General features: G+C 37.8%; 1 protein-coding gene across 1 annotated transcript; it reads left to right on the top strand.

The window, feature by feature from the left end:
* Positions 1 to 1,199: 1,199 nt before the first annotated feature.
* LOC122313344 (endoplasmic reticulum-Golgi intermediate compartment protein 3-like) lies at positions 1,200 to 16,564 on the top strand. The gene is made up of 13 exons (XM_043128246.1): positions 1,200 to 1,675; positions 2,573 to 2,646; positions 3,002 to 3,085; positions 3,288 to 3,368; positions 4,462 to 4,542; positions 5,608 to 5,700; positions 6,702 to 6,881; positions 7,024 to 7,091; positions 7,644 to 7,695; positions 13,564 to 13,617; positions 13,712 to 13,804; positions 15,199 to 15,265; positions 16,298 to 16,564. The coding sequence occupies exons 1-13, from the start codon at positions 1,534 to 1,536 to the stop codon at positions 16,369 to 16,371; spliced, it is 1,143 nt and encodes a 380-aa protein (XP_042984180.1). The 5' UTR covers positions 1,200 to 1,533; the 3' UTR covers positions 16,372 to 16,564.
* The last annotated feature ends 676 nt before the right edge of the window (positions 16,565 to 17,240 follow it).

Raw genomic sequence — 17,240 nt, 5'->3', positions numbered from 1 at the left:
GATGGGAAAAGTTCTTTGCAAATTTCGAAGATGTCATTCCGTATGCGATGTAAACAAAATATTTTCACGAAAAATTCTTGCATTAAACCGCATTGAAAACGCTAAAACATACAGGATATTGAAAACAGTCAACGGTGTTGAGTGAGTAGAAAGTGGGAAAAAATGGAGGAAATTTGTTTTTTCAGAGATGACGAAGATGAATTTATCTAATGTGAAGGTGCTATCAACTGAACCCAAGTTTCCCAAACATTAAATAATAATGAGCATATCTTTAAAATTTACTTTTAAAGAAAAAATGAGCATGTAAAGAAAAAATTTACTTTTAATCTCAAAATAATGAGCATATCTTTAAAAAAAAAATGAGCATGTTCTTTGTATACCTCTAGTGTACTCAGACTATGCCTCTTTATGAATAATATTTACTTTTACCTATCAAAAAAAAAAAAATGTAAATTAAATTATATGCGTTCCAGTTTTATCCGTAAATTTTGAAAATATAAATGAGTTTTCTATAATTTTGAGATTACAAGTAACTCCTTTTGTTTGTTCATTCAATATTACTATTTTAATAATTTAATTAAATACGGCACCTATAATATAGAGGCAAAAATTATATGTATAGTTATTTTTGTATATATTTTTGCACATCTTATTGATATGATTGATTGTGTATTAAAAAAAATTGATGCAGTTAATCATATCAGTTGAGTATGCAGGGAGTATGTAAAGTGATTGTATATAACATTACTCATATAGATGTTAGAAATATAAATAAGATAAATGATAATTGCAGTTGTGACTATGTAAGTGTTGTATAATCAATTTAAAAAAAAGTGAATAAATATGGATCTATAAAAAAAGAAATTAATTTTTTAATAATAGATTTTTTTCTTTTTCAAAATAACTGTATGACTATAAATAACATTATTTAATCAGAGAGTTTTGTTCATATCTTATTAATATAAAGTAATTATTTAGATTATTATAAATATTAAATAAATATAATGAGATTTATTTTGTGTATTTTAATTTATATAGATAAAAATCTTAATAAATTTTTATAGATAAACATCTTAATTCTAAAAATCTTTAATCCCGTGTAGCAAGGCAAGATTTTTAATCCCCTGTAGCAAGGCAACGAAAATAAGAGACGCGACGCCAAGGTTGACCAATTGACAATTTGACAGTCCCCCTAAATGTAACGTCTGTGGAATCAACGTTGCTCTTTTGGGTTGGTTAGGTGCTGTGATCAACTAACCAAAATCCAGACACACGACAACTTCCTTTACATTCGGAACAACAGCTCACACCAAATCACAAAATCGGCAAAGCGTCGCATCACTCGCCGTTGTCATTTTCTCTTCTCGGAAGGGCCGCTCATCCTCTGAGAGGCTCATATTCTCGCTTAGATTTTGATTACAGGGAGGGAAATTGAGCGACTTTATTTTTTCGTGGGTGATTATTACTTGTGTCAAAAGAAGGGGTGGGTTGGAAGTTTGGTGCTTGAGGGCGTGTGGTGTGGATCCGGTGCTCATGGATAAAGTCCTTCACAAGCTCCGGAAACTGGACGCGTACCCTAAAGTTAATGAGGATTTCTATAGCCGTACCTTTTCCGGTGGCCTTATCACCCTCGTCTCCTTCATTCTCATGTTCTTTCTCTTCTTCTCCGAGCTCAGTATGCGCCTCTCTCTCTCTCTCTCTCTGTGTTCCTTTTTTCTTCGTTTTTGTACTCCGTATTTTTATATTTCGCTTCCTGTAAGCTTTGTTTGGTTGCTGATAAAATTTGAAAGTTGAAATTTTTAATTTCTCTACATTGCTACAATTCGTAGTTTTCAAGTCTTGGGGTTAGAAAGTAGAATTTTAGAAGAAACTCAGTTTTGTTTGGGGCCGACCGTGTATATCAATCTTTCAATTTCTTCCTCTAATTCTGTTCTTGAAACTCGATTCTCACATTTGAAGTTCAGCAAATGACTCTCATGTTTTTTCGCTAATTATTTAATACGAGCTCCATACTCAGATGTGAATTCAATACTTGGTTCTACATGCCTGTACTGGCGGCCTTGTAAGAATGTCGATACAGATCAGGGGTTGTCATGGGATGGAATCACGATTGTGGATTATGATAAATAATTGGACTTAAAATCACGTGAATTGTGCCATGATGTTACACATTCTAGACCTTATTTCAACGTCCATGATGGCTGGATGTATATGTTGATAGTTTCAGAATGATAGCAATTGCAAAGATTGGTATGTCAAAAACTATCCACTGGATTCTAATGTCGTTTCATTTTTGGACAAAAAGTGCGTCATATGATTTGATCAGTAATGTTGTGATGCAGATGGTGAAAGGCCGTGTAGTAGATTTTCATTATTCTTCTTCTATTTGCAATTTGTATTGAAATTGACCCAGTCCTACTCCAATATTTTGGTGATTCTTCAAATGCTTATTTTCTACTGGCAGATACTCCATCTCTTTTGCCTTTACCTTTGCTCCCCAAATATTAGCCATTGTGTCTGCTTTTATTGTTAAGGTTGGTATCTATAATCAGTCGGTTGATTATGCTTGCAGGATTATTCCTTCATACCGTTTCTGAGACAAAGCTTGTGGTTGATACTTCAAGAGGGGGAACTCTAAATATCAATGTAAAATAATTTCTTTGGGGCTAAAAATGTTCAGTTTTTTATCATCTAATAATAATTTTAAATTCTAGCATGAGACGTGGTATTCCTAGTACTTGAGTCTTTGCAGGATCTATGGTTGTTATTTCTATGAATCACTTCTTTTTTGTGTGTTCTATCAAAGATTTATTTTCAGAAGAATTTTGGAAATTTTCAGCTGGGGTAGTTTTTCATATCAACCTTCATGATTTTCACAAATTTTGCTCCTCTTAAGATAGTTTTTCAAGTGTGGCTATTTTTTTTTTTTTTTTTTATTATAATTTAACCATTACTATTCATGTTTTATTTATTTGTGCCCTGTTTATATATGAAATTGCAGTTTGATGTCACCTTTCCAGCTGTTCCATGTTCATTGCTAAGTCTTGATGCCATGGATATCAGTGGAGAGCAACACCTTGATATAGTATGTACTGCTAGCAGTGACTTCTTTTCGCTTAAGTTTCAGGGTTAATAATACCGATTGTTTCATAGTGGAGCCATGCCCTGCGTTTGAAAGTCTAAATGCTTACATCATTGCATTCTTGTTGCATCTGATGAGTTTTCCTGAATTTGATATTTGCGTACTCTTGTTGACTTACAATGCTGACGTATTGTTTTACTTGCAGAGACATGATATAGTCAAGAAAAGAATTGATGCTCATGGCAATGTAATAGAGGTTAGGCAGGATGGGATTGGTGCACCAAAGGTTAGTCAGACAACAATTCTATGCAACTCTTCTTCATCTCATTTCTGACATATCTTGTCTAAACAATTTCAGTGGTGATGATATAATGTTGATTATCACTCTCCATCTGTCTGCATTATCTGTTATTAGTAGAGATACAAAAGGGGGTCTTCATAGATGCGCTGAAATGTTTTTGATATATATATATATATGTATGTATGTATATATATAAATTGCATGAGGTCAATTTAAGCAGCGAGCATCATCAAGAAACATTCATGGGCAGATATTGTTTCATGGGGATATGGTTCTCAATGCAAATGAAGAAGATGGTGAGTCTGTTAACCATCTTTTTCTTCATTGTGAGGTGGCTAAGACTTTGTGGAATGAGATCTTTGATAGGATGGGTATTACTTGGGTGATGCCTAAGCATGCGGTGGACCTTTTTGCATGTTGGCAAGGTTTCGTGGGTAGTCAAAGTAGTGTAGCTGTGTGGAAGATGAACCCTTTGTGCTTGATATGGTGCTTATGGTTGGAGAGGAATGGGAGGTGCTTTGAAGATAGAGAACGCTCGATGGGAGAACTTAGGGAGTTTTTCTTTAGCACTTTATGTTTTTGGGCTAAGGCTCTTGTAGGAATGGAAATTTTCATGATTGGCTTTAGTCGTTTCTTGCTCTAGTTTGTATTTAGGTGTACTCTCTTGTATGCTTCTTGTATACTTGAGCTATGTGTATTTACTTGGACTAATATTCTCTTATTAATTATCAAAAAAAGAAAAAGAAAAAGAAAGAAAAATATCAGTGAAGCATTGTCTCTTTGTCTATTGATTTGGATTTCAAAACAAAGTGTGAATTGTTTGAGTGCAATTGTTGGACAGACTTGGGGGCTTGACAGATTGTTGCCTGTAATACTAAATAGAGAAGTTTTTTATTGTGGAGTTTGGACTTCATATTTTGGGATTCTTTGATGTTGCTATTTATCAAAAGAAAAAAGGAATCTTAGATGGTGCTCTTTGTATTTTATTTCGCGACTTTGTTCTGCAAATGAAGTATTTCTCTTTGCTTATGTTTGTTTTCCATCTGCCTGGTCTTACCTTCGTTTTTGCCCAAGGCAGATTGAGAAGCCCTTACAGAGACACGGTGGCAGGCTCGAACACAATGAAGAATATTGCGGTTCGTGTTATGGTTCAGAAACGGTACATTTGATAATCCGGTATCCCTTATGCTGCATTGTTATATTATAATAATTTTGAAGCATGCACCAGCACTTCTATCTTAGGTATTAATGTACACCACCAGATTAGTTAACTAGAAAATCCTTGTGCACTAGTTACATTATTGTGGCTATGAACTACAGTCACCTTCATCAGGCTGATTCCATCTATTCTGGATTTGTATGGAAAAAAAAATAAAAATAAATCCACGGTCCATGGTTTCTCAAATTTATCCAAATCATTTTGCTGTTATGGTTGTTGTTATCCTTTGATTTTTCAATCCACAAACATTTACCTAGCACCCTGCATACTTGGGTTCCCACCCTTCAACCACTTCTCATATGTTGCTGAGTTGTTTAAATATCCTGCATCAGTGCTGGAAGCAATTTTTCAGAATAAAAAACTTCGACATCTCTTACAGTGGTTGACCATTGGGTCTTGGATCTTGTGGATCCTAATGAGCCTTCCATGGTAACTGCTTGAAGATGAAGGCTTCTTTCAAAGGAAAAATTGCACCACCTAAGCAATGCTATGGTCTGCCATCAGTCTGATGTCATGATAATTCACATTTCCACTTATTGGTATTTATCTTGCAGGTCCTGGAGAATATATTGCGCAATGTGCTTTTAAATTTTCCTAGGAGTGGCTTTCTGTTTGTTTTAGCTGTTCTTGTTTTCAATACACAAACTAGTATGCTCATGTTGAACCTTGTGCAATGGGGATGTCCTGGTCTGTCTTTCTTTTTTCCTTGGTACAACTTTGCAGTGGCTATTTATACTAGAGAAACAAGAAAAATTATATTTGCAAGCCGATGTGGAGGGTGCTCACTCTCTACACTGCTGATATGGCAAGATCTAATTTATTAGAGAATTTAGCTATGTACTTCTCTTGCAAATCAGATCCTGCCATCTTAGTGATGTGGAGGGTGTGCCCTCGACACCAACTTGCAAGTAGTAGGACTCTACATACACCATAATTTGTATAAGTTCTGGTCTTCCGGTAGTTGTTCTGTGTTGACTAATTTCTCACTCTCCCCCTCACTTGCAGTCAGATGATGATTGCTGTAACTCATGCGAAGAAGTTCGTGAAGCATATAGGAAAAAAGGTTGGGCATTAACAAATATGGATATGATTGACCAGGTTAGTCAGTTTGCAGATATGCCTTTTCAGGGCATTCACTTTTGTGCATGAACACATATAAAATACAAAGTTAAACTAACATCATCAACATTTATCATCTCGTATTAGTTAAGAATTTAACTAGAGCTTCTACTGATTAGAAAAAAATAGTTTGCTGACTTGAATTAGTTTTTCTATTGATGCCGAATCTTAATGTCTGTGCGTTGGAGAGCTTTTTCAATCATGAAATTTAATATGCTAACTTTCCAGTGTGAATTCTTTTTTCTCCTACTGCAATATGCATTTTCATCTTCTCTTTTTGCCAATTGTCCTTTTCTTTTCTTTTGAAGGTATTCTTCTTGTTATACACAAGCACCCAAGAAGTCTTTTTTTCCAGCTTGAATATGCTAGTTGGCTTGGTTTGGCTGACTGGCTAGCATGATTTCAATTTCTGTGTTTAAGCCAAGCTATATCATGTATCTGTAGGTGCACCCCTTTTTTTTTAATTTTATTTTATTTTATTTTAATAATATTGGCTTTTAATTGGATCTACACTTGCTGAGACATTTTGTCGCTGGTTGTTAGATTATTAAGAATGAGGACTCGATTATAACCTGAACTAGTTGGGCAGACTACACTATTTGTCTTCACCTCACTGTTCAGCTAGTTGTGGAACTACCGGTTCTGATGACTATGTCCTTACATAAAAGACATACTGTTACTTTGACCCATAACTGCTGAGGAAGATAATGCAAGTCCTGAAGAACATGTGGCGTCTCTTTCGATCATTGGACCCTGATGACTCTTCTTTGACCATTTGTAGAGATGCAAATTTGTCCAACATTGTCTTGTGCAGTTTTTGAGTTTAAAATTTTGCTCCTCAATGGAAGCAATATGTGCACACATGGGCATGTACAAACATAATTTATATGTTTCTCTATGCATATTTCAGTTCCCGAGCTTGGGAAGTCTTCTTCTGTGGATATTGTTTTTGACTTTCTATTTGTCCTTTCGGCTTTTAGTGCAAACGAGAAGGTTTTATCGAAAAGATAAAAAATGAAGAAGGCGAAGGATGTAATATCAATGGGGTGCTTGAAGTGAACAAAGTCGCTGGAAGTTTTCATTTCGGAACTGGGAAAAGCTTTCATGACTCAAATGTTCAGTTGCACAATTTGTTGGCTTTCCAAGGGGATAATTATAACGTAATATTATCTTGGTACCAAGATTATTTTGTTTGAAAAGTATTTTTTTAGGGAAAGCTAGTACTGTCAATAATTGCCTTATCGTGATGCTGTTCTAATATGAGATCAGCACTATTTTAACTCTCTCTGGTGCATGATACAGATAAGTCACAGGATCAACAAATTGTCTTTTGGTCACTACTTTCCTGGCTTGATAAATCCCCTTGATGGGTAATTGCTTCATTCTTCTCCTGCCTAGCTATTACATGTTTAGAAATGCTTAAAGTTTTCTATATTGCATTGATGTCATACTAATTCAAATTGAATAAAGCTGGAATATTGTTTTTATATGAGTTTTTTCTGTTAGAAATTTGAATTAGTTTGGTGTGATCAGCATATCATATAAAACCATGTGTCAAATCAGTTTTGGCTTTTGAAAATTCTGGTCAATGCATGATGTTCCACACTGAGAATTGCATTTTTTTCATGCCTTTTCTCATAGTTATGTTATATGTACTTTTTTCTTCCCCTTCTTGATGCAATGTGCATTCCTTGTAAAAAAGAAATTATCATGTGGTTAATAATAATTTCTATCTTTTAAATAACCTTTTCGTTTTTGAGCAAGCAACCCTTTAATTAAAGCAAAAAATATTGAACTTTAATAATGCCAATTTTGTTAATATGTTATATACATTTCTTAATTCAATAAAATTTCATTTTACAAAAAACCATATAATTTAATACGTTATTTACATTGTTTTTTACTTCTCAATGCCTTTTCAGGGTACAATGGGTGCATGAAAATCCAAATGGTGCGTACCAGTATTTCATCAAGGTTGGTATTATGCTCTTGTTTCATTTCTGTTTTCGAGGTTTTATAAACAGAATCTGAATGATCTTTTTCTTTTTGTGATTTATATTTTGACGTCATATTGTGGAAACTAAGCAGTGGTATCAATTGAATCTTTGGGTTAAATGCAAGAACATAAAATAGTATCTTAAAAGTTTATGATGGTTGTAGATCACAGGCCATCATAACTCAATATATCTCTAGATGCCAATGAGAATTCTTACGACATTTCTATTTTTTTAACCCATTCGAAGAATGCTGTTCTATTACCAACCATTGGATATATAATATACTACAAACATTTATGGATCTTCAGTCTTATCTTCCATAAAAAGTGATTTCCCACTTTGATTGGTGATAGTGGGAATAAAAAACCCACAGAGAAAACCATTGTGGTAGTTTTGAATGTCTCGTTGAGGGGTTTTATTATAGTGGCATGGGACTGAAAGGTGGATCACTTTGCCTCATTTTATGCTCTGTTTTATTATCTTCGAGTGAGACAGGGTGGCAAAGCCTAGATGCATTGGGTCATATCTGAGAGGAGGTGTTCGAAGTTAAGTCATTATATAGAGCATTAATTCTCTATAACAGAATTACTTTTCCATGGAAAACCACTTGGGGGAGTGAGGCTCCCTTGAGAGCTGCCTTTGTTTGGACAACTTTTTTTTTTTTTTTGATCAGTAAAAATTTATATTGATCAAAAGGAGGCAAATGCCCAAGTATACGGGACTTATACAAGAGCAACGCCTAGGCTTGCTAATTTAGAGATACAAGGAATTCGTGAAAAGACATGCTATGGAAATCAATTACATCGACCAAGGAAGCAAGGTAATGAAAAACAAATTTCTAAGCTCTTCCATCGATTGCTCTTGATCTTCAAAGCTTCTTGCATTCTGCTCCCTTCAAATGCACCACCATAGACATAGAGGTATCATCTTCCATATGGATGCAATTTGATAGTTGCCCCAAATACCTCTCCAAGAGGTTAGAAAGTCATGTACCCTTTCCGGCATCAGCCAAGCTAAACCCAATCGAGCAAAAACTTCATTCCTCAAGGTCATAGCAACCTCACAATGTAGTAATAGATGGTTAGTGGACTCGCCACTCTTTTTGCACATATAACACCAGTCCATAACTATAATGCCACATTTCCTCAAGTTGTCTATAGTCAAAATCTTCCCCAAAGAGGCTGTCCAAACAAAAAAGGCTGCCTTTAGGGGTGCCTTTGTCCTCCAGATGCTCTTCCATGGAAAAAAATTTGAGTTGTGCATGGTCAAAGAATGTAGAAAGAACGGGTTGTGAAAACTCCCTTCTTAGAAGGGCGCCAATAAATCTTGTCTTCATCTACCCCGGACACCCGAGTGGAGTACACCTGGTTAAAAAACATCGAAAATTCTTCCATTTCCTAGTCTTGTGCATCTCTAAGGAAGGAAATGTTCCATTGAGGAATGCCATTGGAGATGATAACTAAATCCGCTATTGATGCCTCTTTCCTTCTAGCTACGCCATAGACTTGAGGAAAAACTTCCTTGAGTGCCCGATCACCACACCATAAATCATGCCAAAATTTTCCTTTACTCCATTTCCAACTTTGAAGCATGTATGTGCGGCATATGTGTCCCAACCTCTTCCATTATTTTTCCAAAGCCCAACTCCATGTGGCCCACTCACCTCATTGGAACACCAACCTCCCCATGATTCTCCATGCTTCAAAGCAATGACGATTCGTCACAAGGCCTCCCGTTCATGGTGATATCTCCATAACCATTTGCCCAACAAAGCATTATTGAAAGATTTCAAAGTCTGGATTCCCAAGCCTCCTCCTTTAATGGGATAACAAATTGTGGCCCATTTCACCAAGTGGAATTTAAACTCATCCTTTAACCCTCCCCATAGGAAATCACGTTGACGTTTCTCCATGCGATGAGCCACCTTGGCAGGGAGCGGAAATAATGAGAGGAAGTACGTTGGTAAGTTAGAAAGAGTACTCTTGATGTGCGTCACCTGGCCCCCTTTGGATAAGTACATCCGCTTCCAACTGGCTAATCTCCTTTCCATTTTTTCTAGCACCTCATCCCAAATGGATTTTGTTTTAAAAGTCGCGCCCAACGGAAGATCAAGATATTTCATGAGCTTGTAGTCTAAGATGGACGCCAAACTCTCCACATTGGGTATAAGCCCCATTGGCACTACCTCAGATTTGGCCAAATTCACCTTCAACCCTGACACAGCCTCGAAACATAATAAGAGAGCCCTCAAAGCTCAAATTTGCTCATGTCTGACCTTGCAAAAAATGAGAGTATCATCAGCAAACAATAAATGAGAGATGTTGAGCGAACCTGAGGCTACCTCACCCACTGAGAATCCTAATAGGAATCCACTCGCCGCTGCCCCTGAAATCATCTTACTAAAGGCTTCCATCACAAAAACAAATAGAAGTGGATAAAGGGGATCCCCTTGTCGTAGCTTTTGAAAAAGCCTTTTAACGTGCCATTCACTAGTATAGAAAAACGAACCGTAGAGATATAGTGATGGTCCAAGTATGCCATTTTGTACCAGAGCGGCAGAGCCACATCTCTCAAGTATATGGTAAGAATCCCCCATTGATGTGATCATAAGCTTTCTCCATATTCAACTTGCATAGAAGACCCGGCTCTCCTGACTTAATTTGACTTTCCAGGCATTCATTGGCAATAAGAACCGAGTCAAGGATTTGCCTACCTTGAACAAAGGCATTTTGAAACTTCGAAATCAAGCTTGCCATCACCTTGCTCAACCTCTTCGCAAAACTTTGGATAAAATTTTTAATAACCCACTCACGAGGGTGATGGGACGAAAATCTTTAACCTCCGCCAGGCTTTTTAGGAATGAGTGCTGAAAAGGTTGCATTGAGACTTTTCTCGAATCGTTCACTTCCATGAAGTTCATGGAAAACCCCCATGATATCTGCTTTAAGTACATCCCAACAAGTCTGAAAAAAGGCCATGGAAAAGCCATCAGGGTCTGGAGCTTTGTCACCCACCATACCTTTAACTACCGATCTGACCTCTACCTCCTCAAATTGCCTTTCGAGTTTTTCCAAAGCCTGCGGATCAAGAACATAAAAAACCAGCCCATCAAGTTTTGGCCTTCACAAAAACTGTTCCAAAAACAACTCATCATAGTAATTGACAATGTGGTCTGAGATTTCGGTTTGGTTGGATGAGCCGTTTTGTCTATCATCAAAGTTTCTATAGCATTGTTCCGCCTATGCGAGTTGGCCACCTGGTGGAAGAACTTAGTGCACCTATCCCCTTCCTTCAACCATAAAGCTAGTGATGTTTGTCTTCAAGATATTTCTTCCAAAAGAGAGATCCGTTCAATATTCGCAATCACTTGAGTTTTACGAGTTTGCTCAGTTTCAGATAGTACCCTCTCCTCTTCCACACCCTCCAAACCCTTAAGCTCCTCCAAGAGGACAACTTTTTGGCTTTCAAGATTACCAAACTCTTGCACATTCCACTCCTTCAAATCTTTTTTCAAAGACTTTAATTTACAAGCTAGCATATAACTAGAACTGCCTTGAAAATGGTAAGATGACCACCGTTGTTGTATTCTGTCCACAAAGCCATCACTCTTCAGCCACATGTTCTCAAATTTGAAGTACCTTCGACCCCTTCGAATGCCTCCGCAATTCAAAAGGATGGGAAAGTGGTCCGAACATAACCTGGGTAATCTCTTCTGAATGAGGTTTGAATAATGAGCCTCCTAATAGCCCGTGTTGCACTTGAGATGTGGGCAAGCAAGTGGCTGGGCTGAGCCCATGGGGCTTGCAGAAGGACACGGGGGGAGTTGAGGTCTTAGACAAGTCTCAGGGGAGAGCCAGCACGAATTGGGCTAGGAAGCATGCAGGCCCATCTTATGGGCCCCAGTTTGGTCAGCAAGGGCTTGGAAGGCCCAAGAAAGGCCAAATTCTCAGGCCTATCATCGTTCGAGTTTGGGTCATCGTTGGGCGTTTCTCCACCGGCGACTGACACTCACCGGACGGGGCCTCCACAGACTTGGTCGACGGGGGCAAGCGAATAGGTGGCGACTCTCCATGAAGAGGGGAGGTGACGGTGGCGCCGCCGTCAGTCTCTAATGAAATGGGGGTGGATTTCGAGGCAGAAAATGCCGGCGACTTCGGTCCAACAGTCACAAAACCACTCCAGACCGTGCCAGCGGTTGAAATGACGTCTCTCTTGAGTTTGGAAAAGGACCCTACAGAGGAGAGGGGTGGTGAGGCCAACACGGAGGCAGCGGGAAGCCCTTTGGCGTTGGTTCCTTTTGATTTCTATAGGATTGAAGGAGAGTTAGATAGCGTGGGGACAGCAGATGCAGTCCCCTTGGTGTGGGAAGATGTTTGTTGTTGGAAAGATCTGTCCCCACTAGTTTCTCTACATTCGTTCAAGAACAGTAATCCTCAAGCTTCAAATTGGGTCCTGAACAAGGCAAAGGAGATGCAAGTCAATGTGGGGATTTTATGCGAGGGTTTTGAGGACCAGCTCATTGCCCTCTTCGCAGCTATAGAAGCTGGAAAGAACAGCTTGGGATCACCTGGGGAGCTCGCTTTTGCTAAGAAGCAAGCAAAAGAACTCCAAAGACTTGACCGGACAGTAAATGATGGAGCAAGTGGAAAGAGTTCCAACTGGGGAAGAGTGAGGGGAAGGGCAAAGGATGTGGATTTATGAAACCAAAGATTATTTCTTGGAACGTAAGGGGGCTGAATGAAAAAGATAAACACCTTATAGTTAGAAATCAGCTTTGTATAAGGAAGGTCGATGTTGTATGTTTGCAAGAAACAAAATTGGCGGTTATTTCCCTTCGTATCATTAGAAGTTTGTGGGGTTGTAGTCAAGTGGGATGGCATTATTTACCGTCCATTGGAGCTTCCGGGGGAATTTTAGTAATGTGGGACAGGAGAGTGGTGGAGAAAATGAAAAATTTTTTGGGAGATTACGTAGCGGCATGTTCGTTTAAGAATGTCATGGATGGGTATCAGTGGGCTTTCGTCGGAGTTTACGGGCCTAATCTTGATCGGTCCAGAAGTTTACTATGGGATGAGTTGGCCGGTATTGGCAGCGTCTGGGACCTACCTTGGTGTATCGGAGGTGTTTGGACAACTGCACTACAAATGATTCTTACCTTAGATAACTTTAGGAAGAGAAATGTTATTGTAATGTAATAGTGCTATATGTGCAAGAGAAATCGGGAAATATTCCTTTGTGTCATAACTAGCACTTTGTGTGGGAAGTTTTTTTAATCTTTTCACGCTATTTAGGTGATAATGCTGAGATGAGTGGTAAATATTATTAGCGTGCTGGAAATGGCAGTTTGATAGACGTGATGATGTGAAAATTGATCCCGATTTGTTTGATGTAGTGCATGTGGAGAGAAATAAATAACCGAAGTTTTGAAGATAGCACAAAGACTGCAGAGGACCTGAAGCCTTTCTTTCTCAATTTACTCTATCATTGGATGGCTGGCCATCTATGTTTCTCTAGCTTTAGTTCCAGGATTTTCTTGATCTATTTACTTTCTCTAATCAGGTCTACCTGAGGTTTACTTCCTTTTGTATTTGTATAATGTCTAGCTTATTAATAAACTCATCTTACTCATGAAAACAATACAAAATGATCTTCCAAACACCCCCCCCCCCCCCCCCCCCCCCCCCCCCCCCCCCCCAAAAGAAAAAAACAAAAACCCGTCCCTCCCTCCCTCCTGTTAAAAAATTTGTATGCATGTATGCACATGCCTGTGTTTGCAGTATGGTGTTCTCACAATTAGCTTACATTCATACGCAAGGATCTTTAGGCATTACTATAAATTTGGCAGGTGGTCCCTGCTATATTCACTGACATTAGGGGACGTACCATCCAGTCAAATCAGGTATGATTGAACAGATTCAAGGTGACAAAATCTTAAACTTTTATTTTATTGATTAAACCATGCCCTGAGATGCACTATCTATCGTGTTGTGCAGTATTCTGTGACAGAGCATTTTAGGAGTGCAGATCCGGGTCGCTTTCGCTCTCTTGCTGGAGTTTTCTTCTTTTATGACATTTCCCCAGTTAAGGTAGTATCTTTGTCCATAGCTGACAGGCTATTTAAAGATGTGATTAGGAATCTTTCATAGTTATGAGGTGCTTGAGGTCTCATTGATGAATGATTCTCTACTTCGTTTTGATTTTTCCTTTTTCAACTTGGAATTTATTTTTGTTTCTTTCAAAAGAAGATTTCTAAATCAATGCTTCTATGTACAGACAAATTTGTGCACCCTCTGACATCAACATTTATATTATATTAAATATAAATAAAAAAAGAAAAAGAAGAAAAAGACGGGATGGAAAGAAAGAAATTGTACCAGATTTTGGTGAACCTGTTCATCTTCTCCAAATCACATTTTCGTACAGTAAGTATTCAAAAAAAAAAAAAAGAAATTATACCCAGATTTTCACATCATGAGTATTCAATCTTTACCCTGACATATTAGCTAATCTCCTCTGCGAGCTACATCTCTCTCGTGAGAAAATCTCGTGGGTTTGCATTTTGAGCACACTTTCCTGGATTTTGCTTCAAATTTACCGCTCCGATGTACTGATAGGATTTCAAGTTTCTCAATTTCACTGCTTTATTCCCTATCTTACAACAACTTCTCTCCAAATATTCTCTCTGGCTCATCCCAAAGCACAAGTTAGAGTCACATTGTGTCGCAGTTAGGGTTTAACTAGCTAACTAGCTCAAAGCGTCTGGCCCCCTAAACAACAAAATCCTAATTTTCAACTTCAATTTAAATGGATTTTGATTTCTGGGATTTAGAGTTCCCAGACTGATCAATGGGTGCCGAGCAACTATAAGGGAGATTCTCATCCTTTTTAATCTCCCGGACTGGTCACGAAATTGTCCCTCCTATTTTTGTGTCCCGCCCGTCCCCCAACTCTTCATGTTGTAAGATCAAAAGGCACCGTTTCCTTTTGTGTGTGGCATGCCAGATAGACTGGGGTGCGCAAGGGGTCCACGAGCTCACTTGCATTTAGAGTTTTCCTTTCTAAATATGTCATCATAGCTGCCACACTTATGAGATAACCAAGCATGGATAACAACCAAAAAAGGGCTCTTGTATACATCCAGTGTATTTTGGCTATGCCGATTGATATTAATAAAACTTTTACTTTAAACTAACCAAAAAGGGGGAAAATCTGTGGATTCGGTGAAGGTGAGCTACATTAGAAACATATATACCTCTTTATGTGCATGTATACACAGACACAATTTTAAGTTGTCTTAGTGCATCCCATGGCATCTCTCATGGGGCTCATTTACTGTGAGAAAACTTGACAAGCAATCAGTAGCTCTGTGTTTCTGTGGTGGATAAAAGGCGAGGCATACTATTATGTCATCTAGATAAACTGAAAAAACAGCTGCATTACAGTCCAGATCTCTTATCATTTATATGTTTGCATGTTTCAGGTGACCTTCAAAGAGGAGCATATTCCGTTCTTACACTTTATGACCCATATTTGTGCAATAATTGGTGGTAGAGCTCTCTCTCTCTCTCTATCTCATTCTCTCTCTCTCACACACACACACACCATGCATGCATAGCGTGGGTTATACGGTTGAGTTATTTATACATTTGACAGTTCTGAGTTCGCATTAAGCTAAAATTTAGGTTTCTGGTATCAGTCTTTGAGAAAAAGATTGCTTTTCCAGCGGCAGTGGTTTTTATTTCCTCTCTGTGTTTTTTTTTTTTTTTTTATTTCCTTTTTCTGAGATCTAGATTTTTGGCTGTCGGTTTTGCTAGATTTAGTATATCCCCAGTGTAGCTGAAATCGTACCCACTTCTTTCAATGATGTGTGAATACGTGTGGAGTGATTATTCTTATGAAAGAAAGAAAGGGTAATGCCAATGTAAGTGGCTAGTGTACATGGGGGACACTTGAAATTAATTTTTTAAATTGCAACGCTCCACAAATCCGAAGGAAGGAGCCAATGGGGCCCTATTTTACAGCTCCCACTGTATGCATGATGCAGAGAAAGTCCTCAAATTCCCTTTCCAACAAGCCTACAAATTTACTTACCAATAACAAAGGGGACGAACAAGTTACAAGCCAACAAATTTAATACTGAAGAATCACCCTCCAAATCTTAAATGATGAAAAACCAAAGAGACCAAAGTGCTATGGCCATGGAAGAATGATGCAGCACTGAAACGACGGATTCACTGTGCCAACATTGAATATAGAATACATAGAGACCCTTATCCTTCCATACTTGTTTAGATCAGCTACGGTGAGAATCTTCCCAAGAGTCACTGCCCACAAAAAAGAAAGCCACCTTTTGAGGCACACGCGAAGTTTACCATGCTTGCACATGATACACATGCATACACAGTCAACACATGCTACCTGCATATTGAGATCATAAGAAGGGTTCTCTCCGATTGTGATTTGTATTCGCCAGGATGCTTTGCTTGGGTATTGGTTGTAACACTTTTTTTGTGTCACTTATTGTTCTGACATTTATTACTTTGGTACAATTACTTAGGATCTCTGATCTCTTTGTTTAGGTATTTTCACAGTAGCCGGAATCATAGATTCGTTCGTCTATCATGGTCAAAGAGTGGTCAAGAAAAAAATGTAACTCGGCAAATGTACTAATAGTTTGGCCGTTCTGCTTGTGTTGATCCAATCTTGTGGTTGGTGTTTTACACGAGAAATTGGTGAGGCAGAGAAATTTTTTAATCATTTCTTATGAAAGTTATTCCTGTTGCAATCACAAAAATCACGACTAATATGTTCAACTAATGGAAGGTTCAATTTCTTGTTCTTTCAAATAATGCCTTCTTTGATTTTATTTTCTTGGGTTAATTCATTTTATTAAAAAAAACCTTCATGAGAATCTGATGCGCATCCACTGAAACGACGATAAAATCTGCTGCAAAATGGAACAGCACAACTTATCTCTAGAGGTTGTTTGGATAGTTGAATGATATGAGATGATTTTAGATGAAAATTAAAAATATAATAAAATATTATTTTTTTATATTATTATTGTTTTGAGATTTGACAAAGTCGAATTATTTATTATATTTTATATAAAAATTTAAAAAAATTGTAATGATGAAATGAGATGAAAATATTTTTCAATCCAAACGGTCTCTATCTTCTCACTTGTTAGATGCCGTCATGAATCATAACTGATACGAAAACCATCCGAGTGCTTTGAGGCTTTGAGGCAATTGGACAGTAGCCAGAGCAGGTGAAGATGGTGGGATTGTTCCTGAACTGTCAATAGCATTTGCTTCTGGCTTGGACTTGTTGGCAGGCACTAATATTACTAAAAGGGGATCTTCCCATTTCCAATTCGAATTGAACATATGCTGTAAAAATGGTGGCAGTTAAGACATGAAAAGCTCAACCTAAAAACACGGTTGAATTGTGAAAGGGAAAAATCAAAACCTGGGTTTTCCATTATTATTATTATTATTATTGCTAGGGCACTGGCTCATC

The sequence above is a fragment of the Carya illinoinensis genome, chromosome 6 (assembly GCF_018687715.1).
Source record: "Carya illinoinensis cultivar Pawnee chromosome 6, C.illinoinensisPawnee_v1, whole genome shotgun sequence".
Classification (NCBI taxonomy): Eukaryota; Viridiplantae; Streptophyta; class Magnoliopsida; order Fagales; family Juglandaceae; genus Carya; species Carya illinoinensis.
Note: the sequence above shows the minus strand (reverse complement) of the source record. Positions and strands in the feature narration are given on the sequence as shown.

What these genes read in the sequence shown, in the direction of transcription:
- LOC122313344 (XM_043128246.1), top strand. Translation starts at nt 1,534, where the DNA reads ATGGATAAAGTCCTTCACAAGCTCCGGAAACTGGACGCGTACCCTAAA. An exon ending in ATGGGATTGGTGCACCAAAG is followed by an intron (nt 3,369 to 4,461) that starts GTTAGTCAGACA and finishes TGCCCAAGGCAG; the next exon opens with ATTGAGAAGCCCTTACAGAG. An exon ending in TATTTGTGCAATAATTGGTG is followed by an intron (nt 15,266 to 16,297) that starts GTAGAGCTCTCT and finishes CTCTTTGTTTAG; the next exon opens with GTATTTTCACAGTAGCCGGA.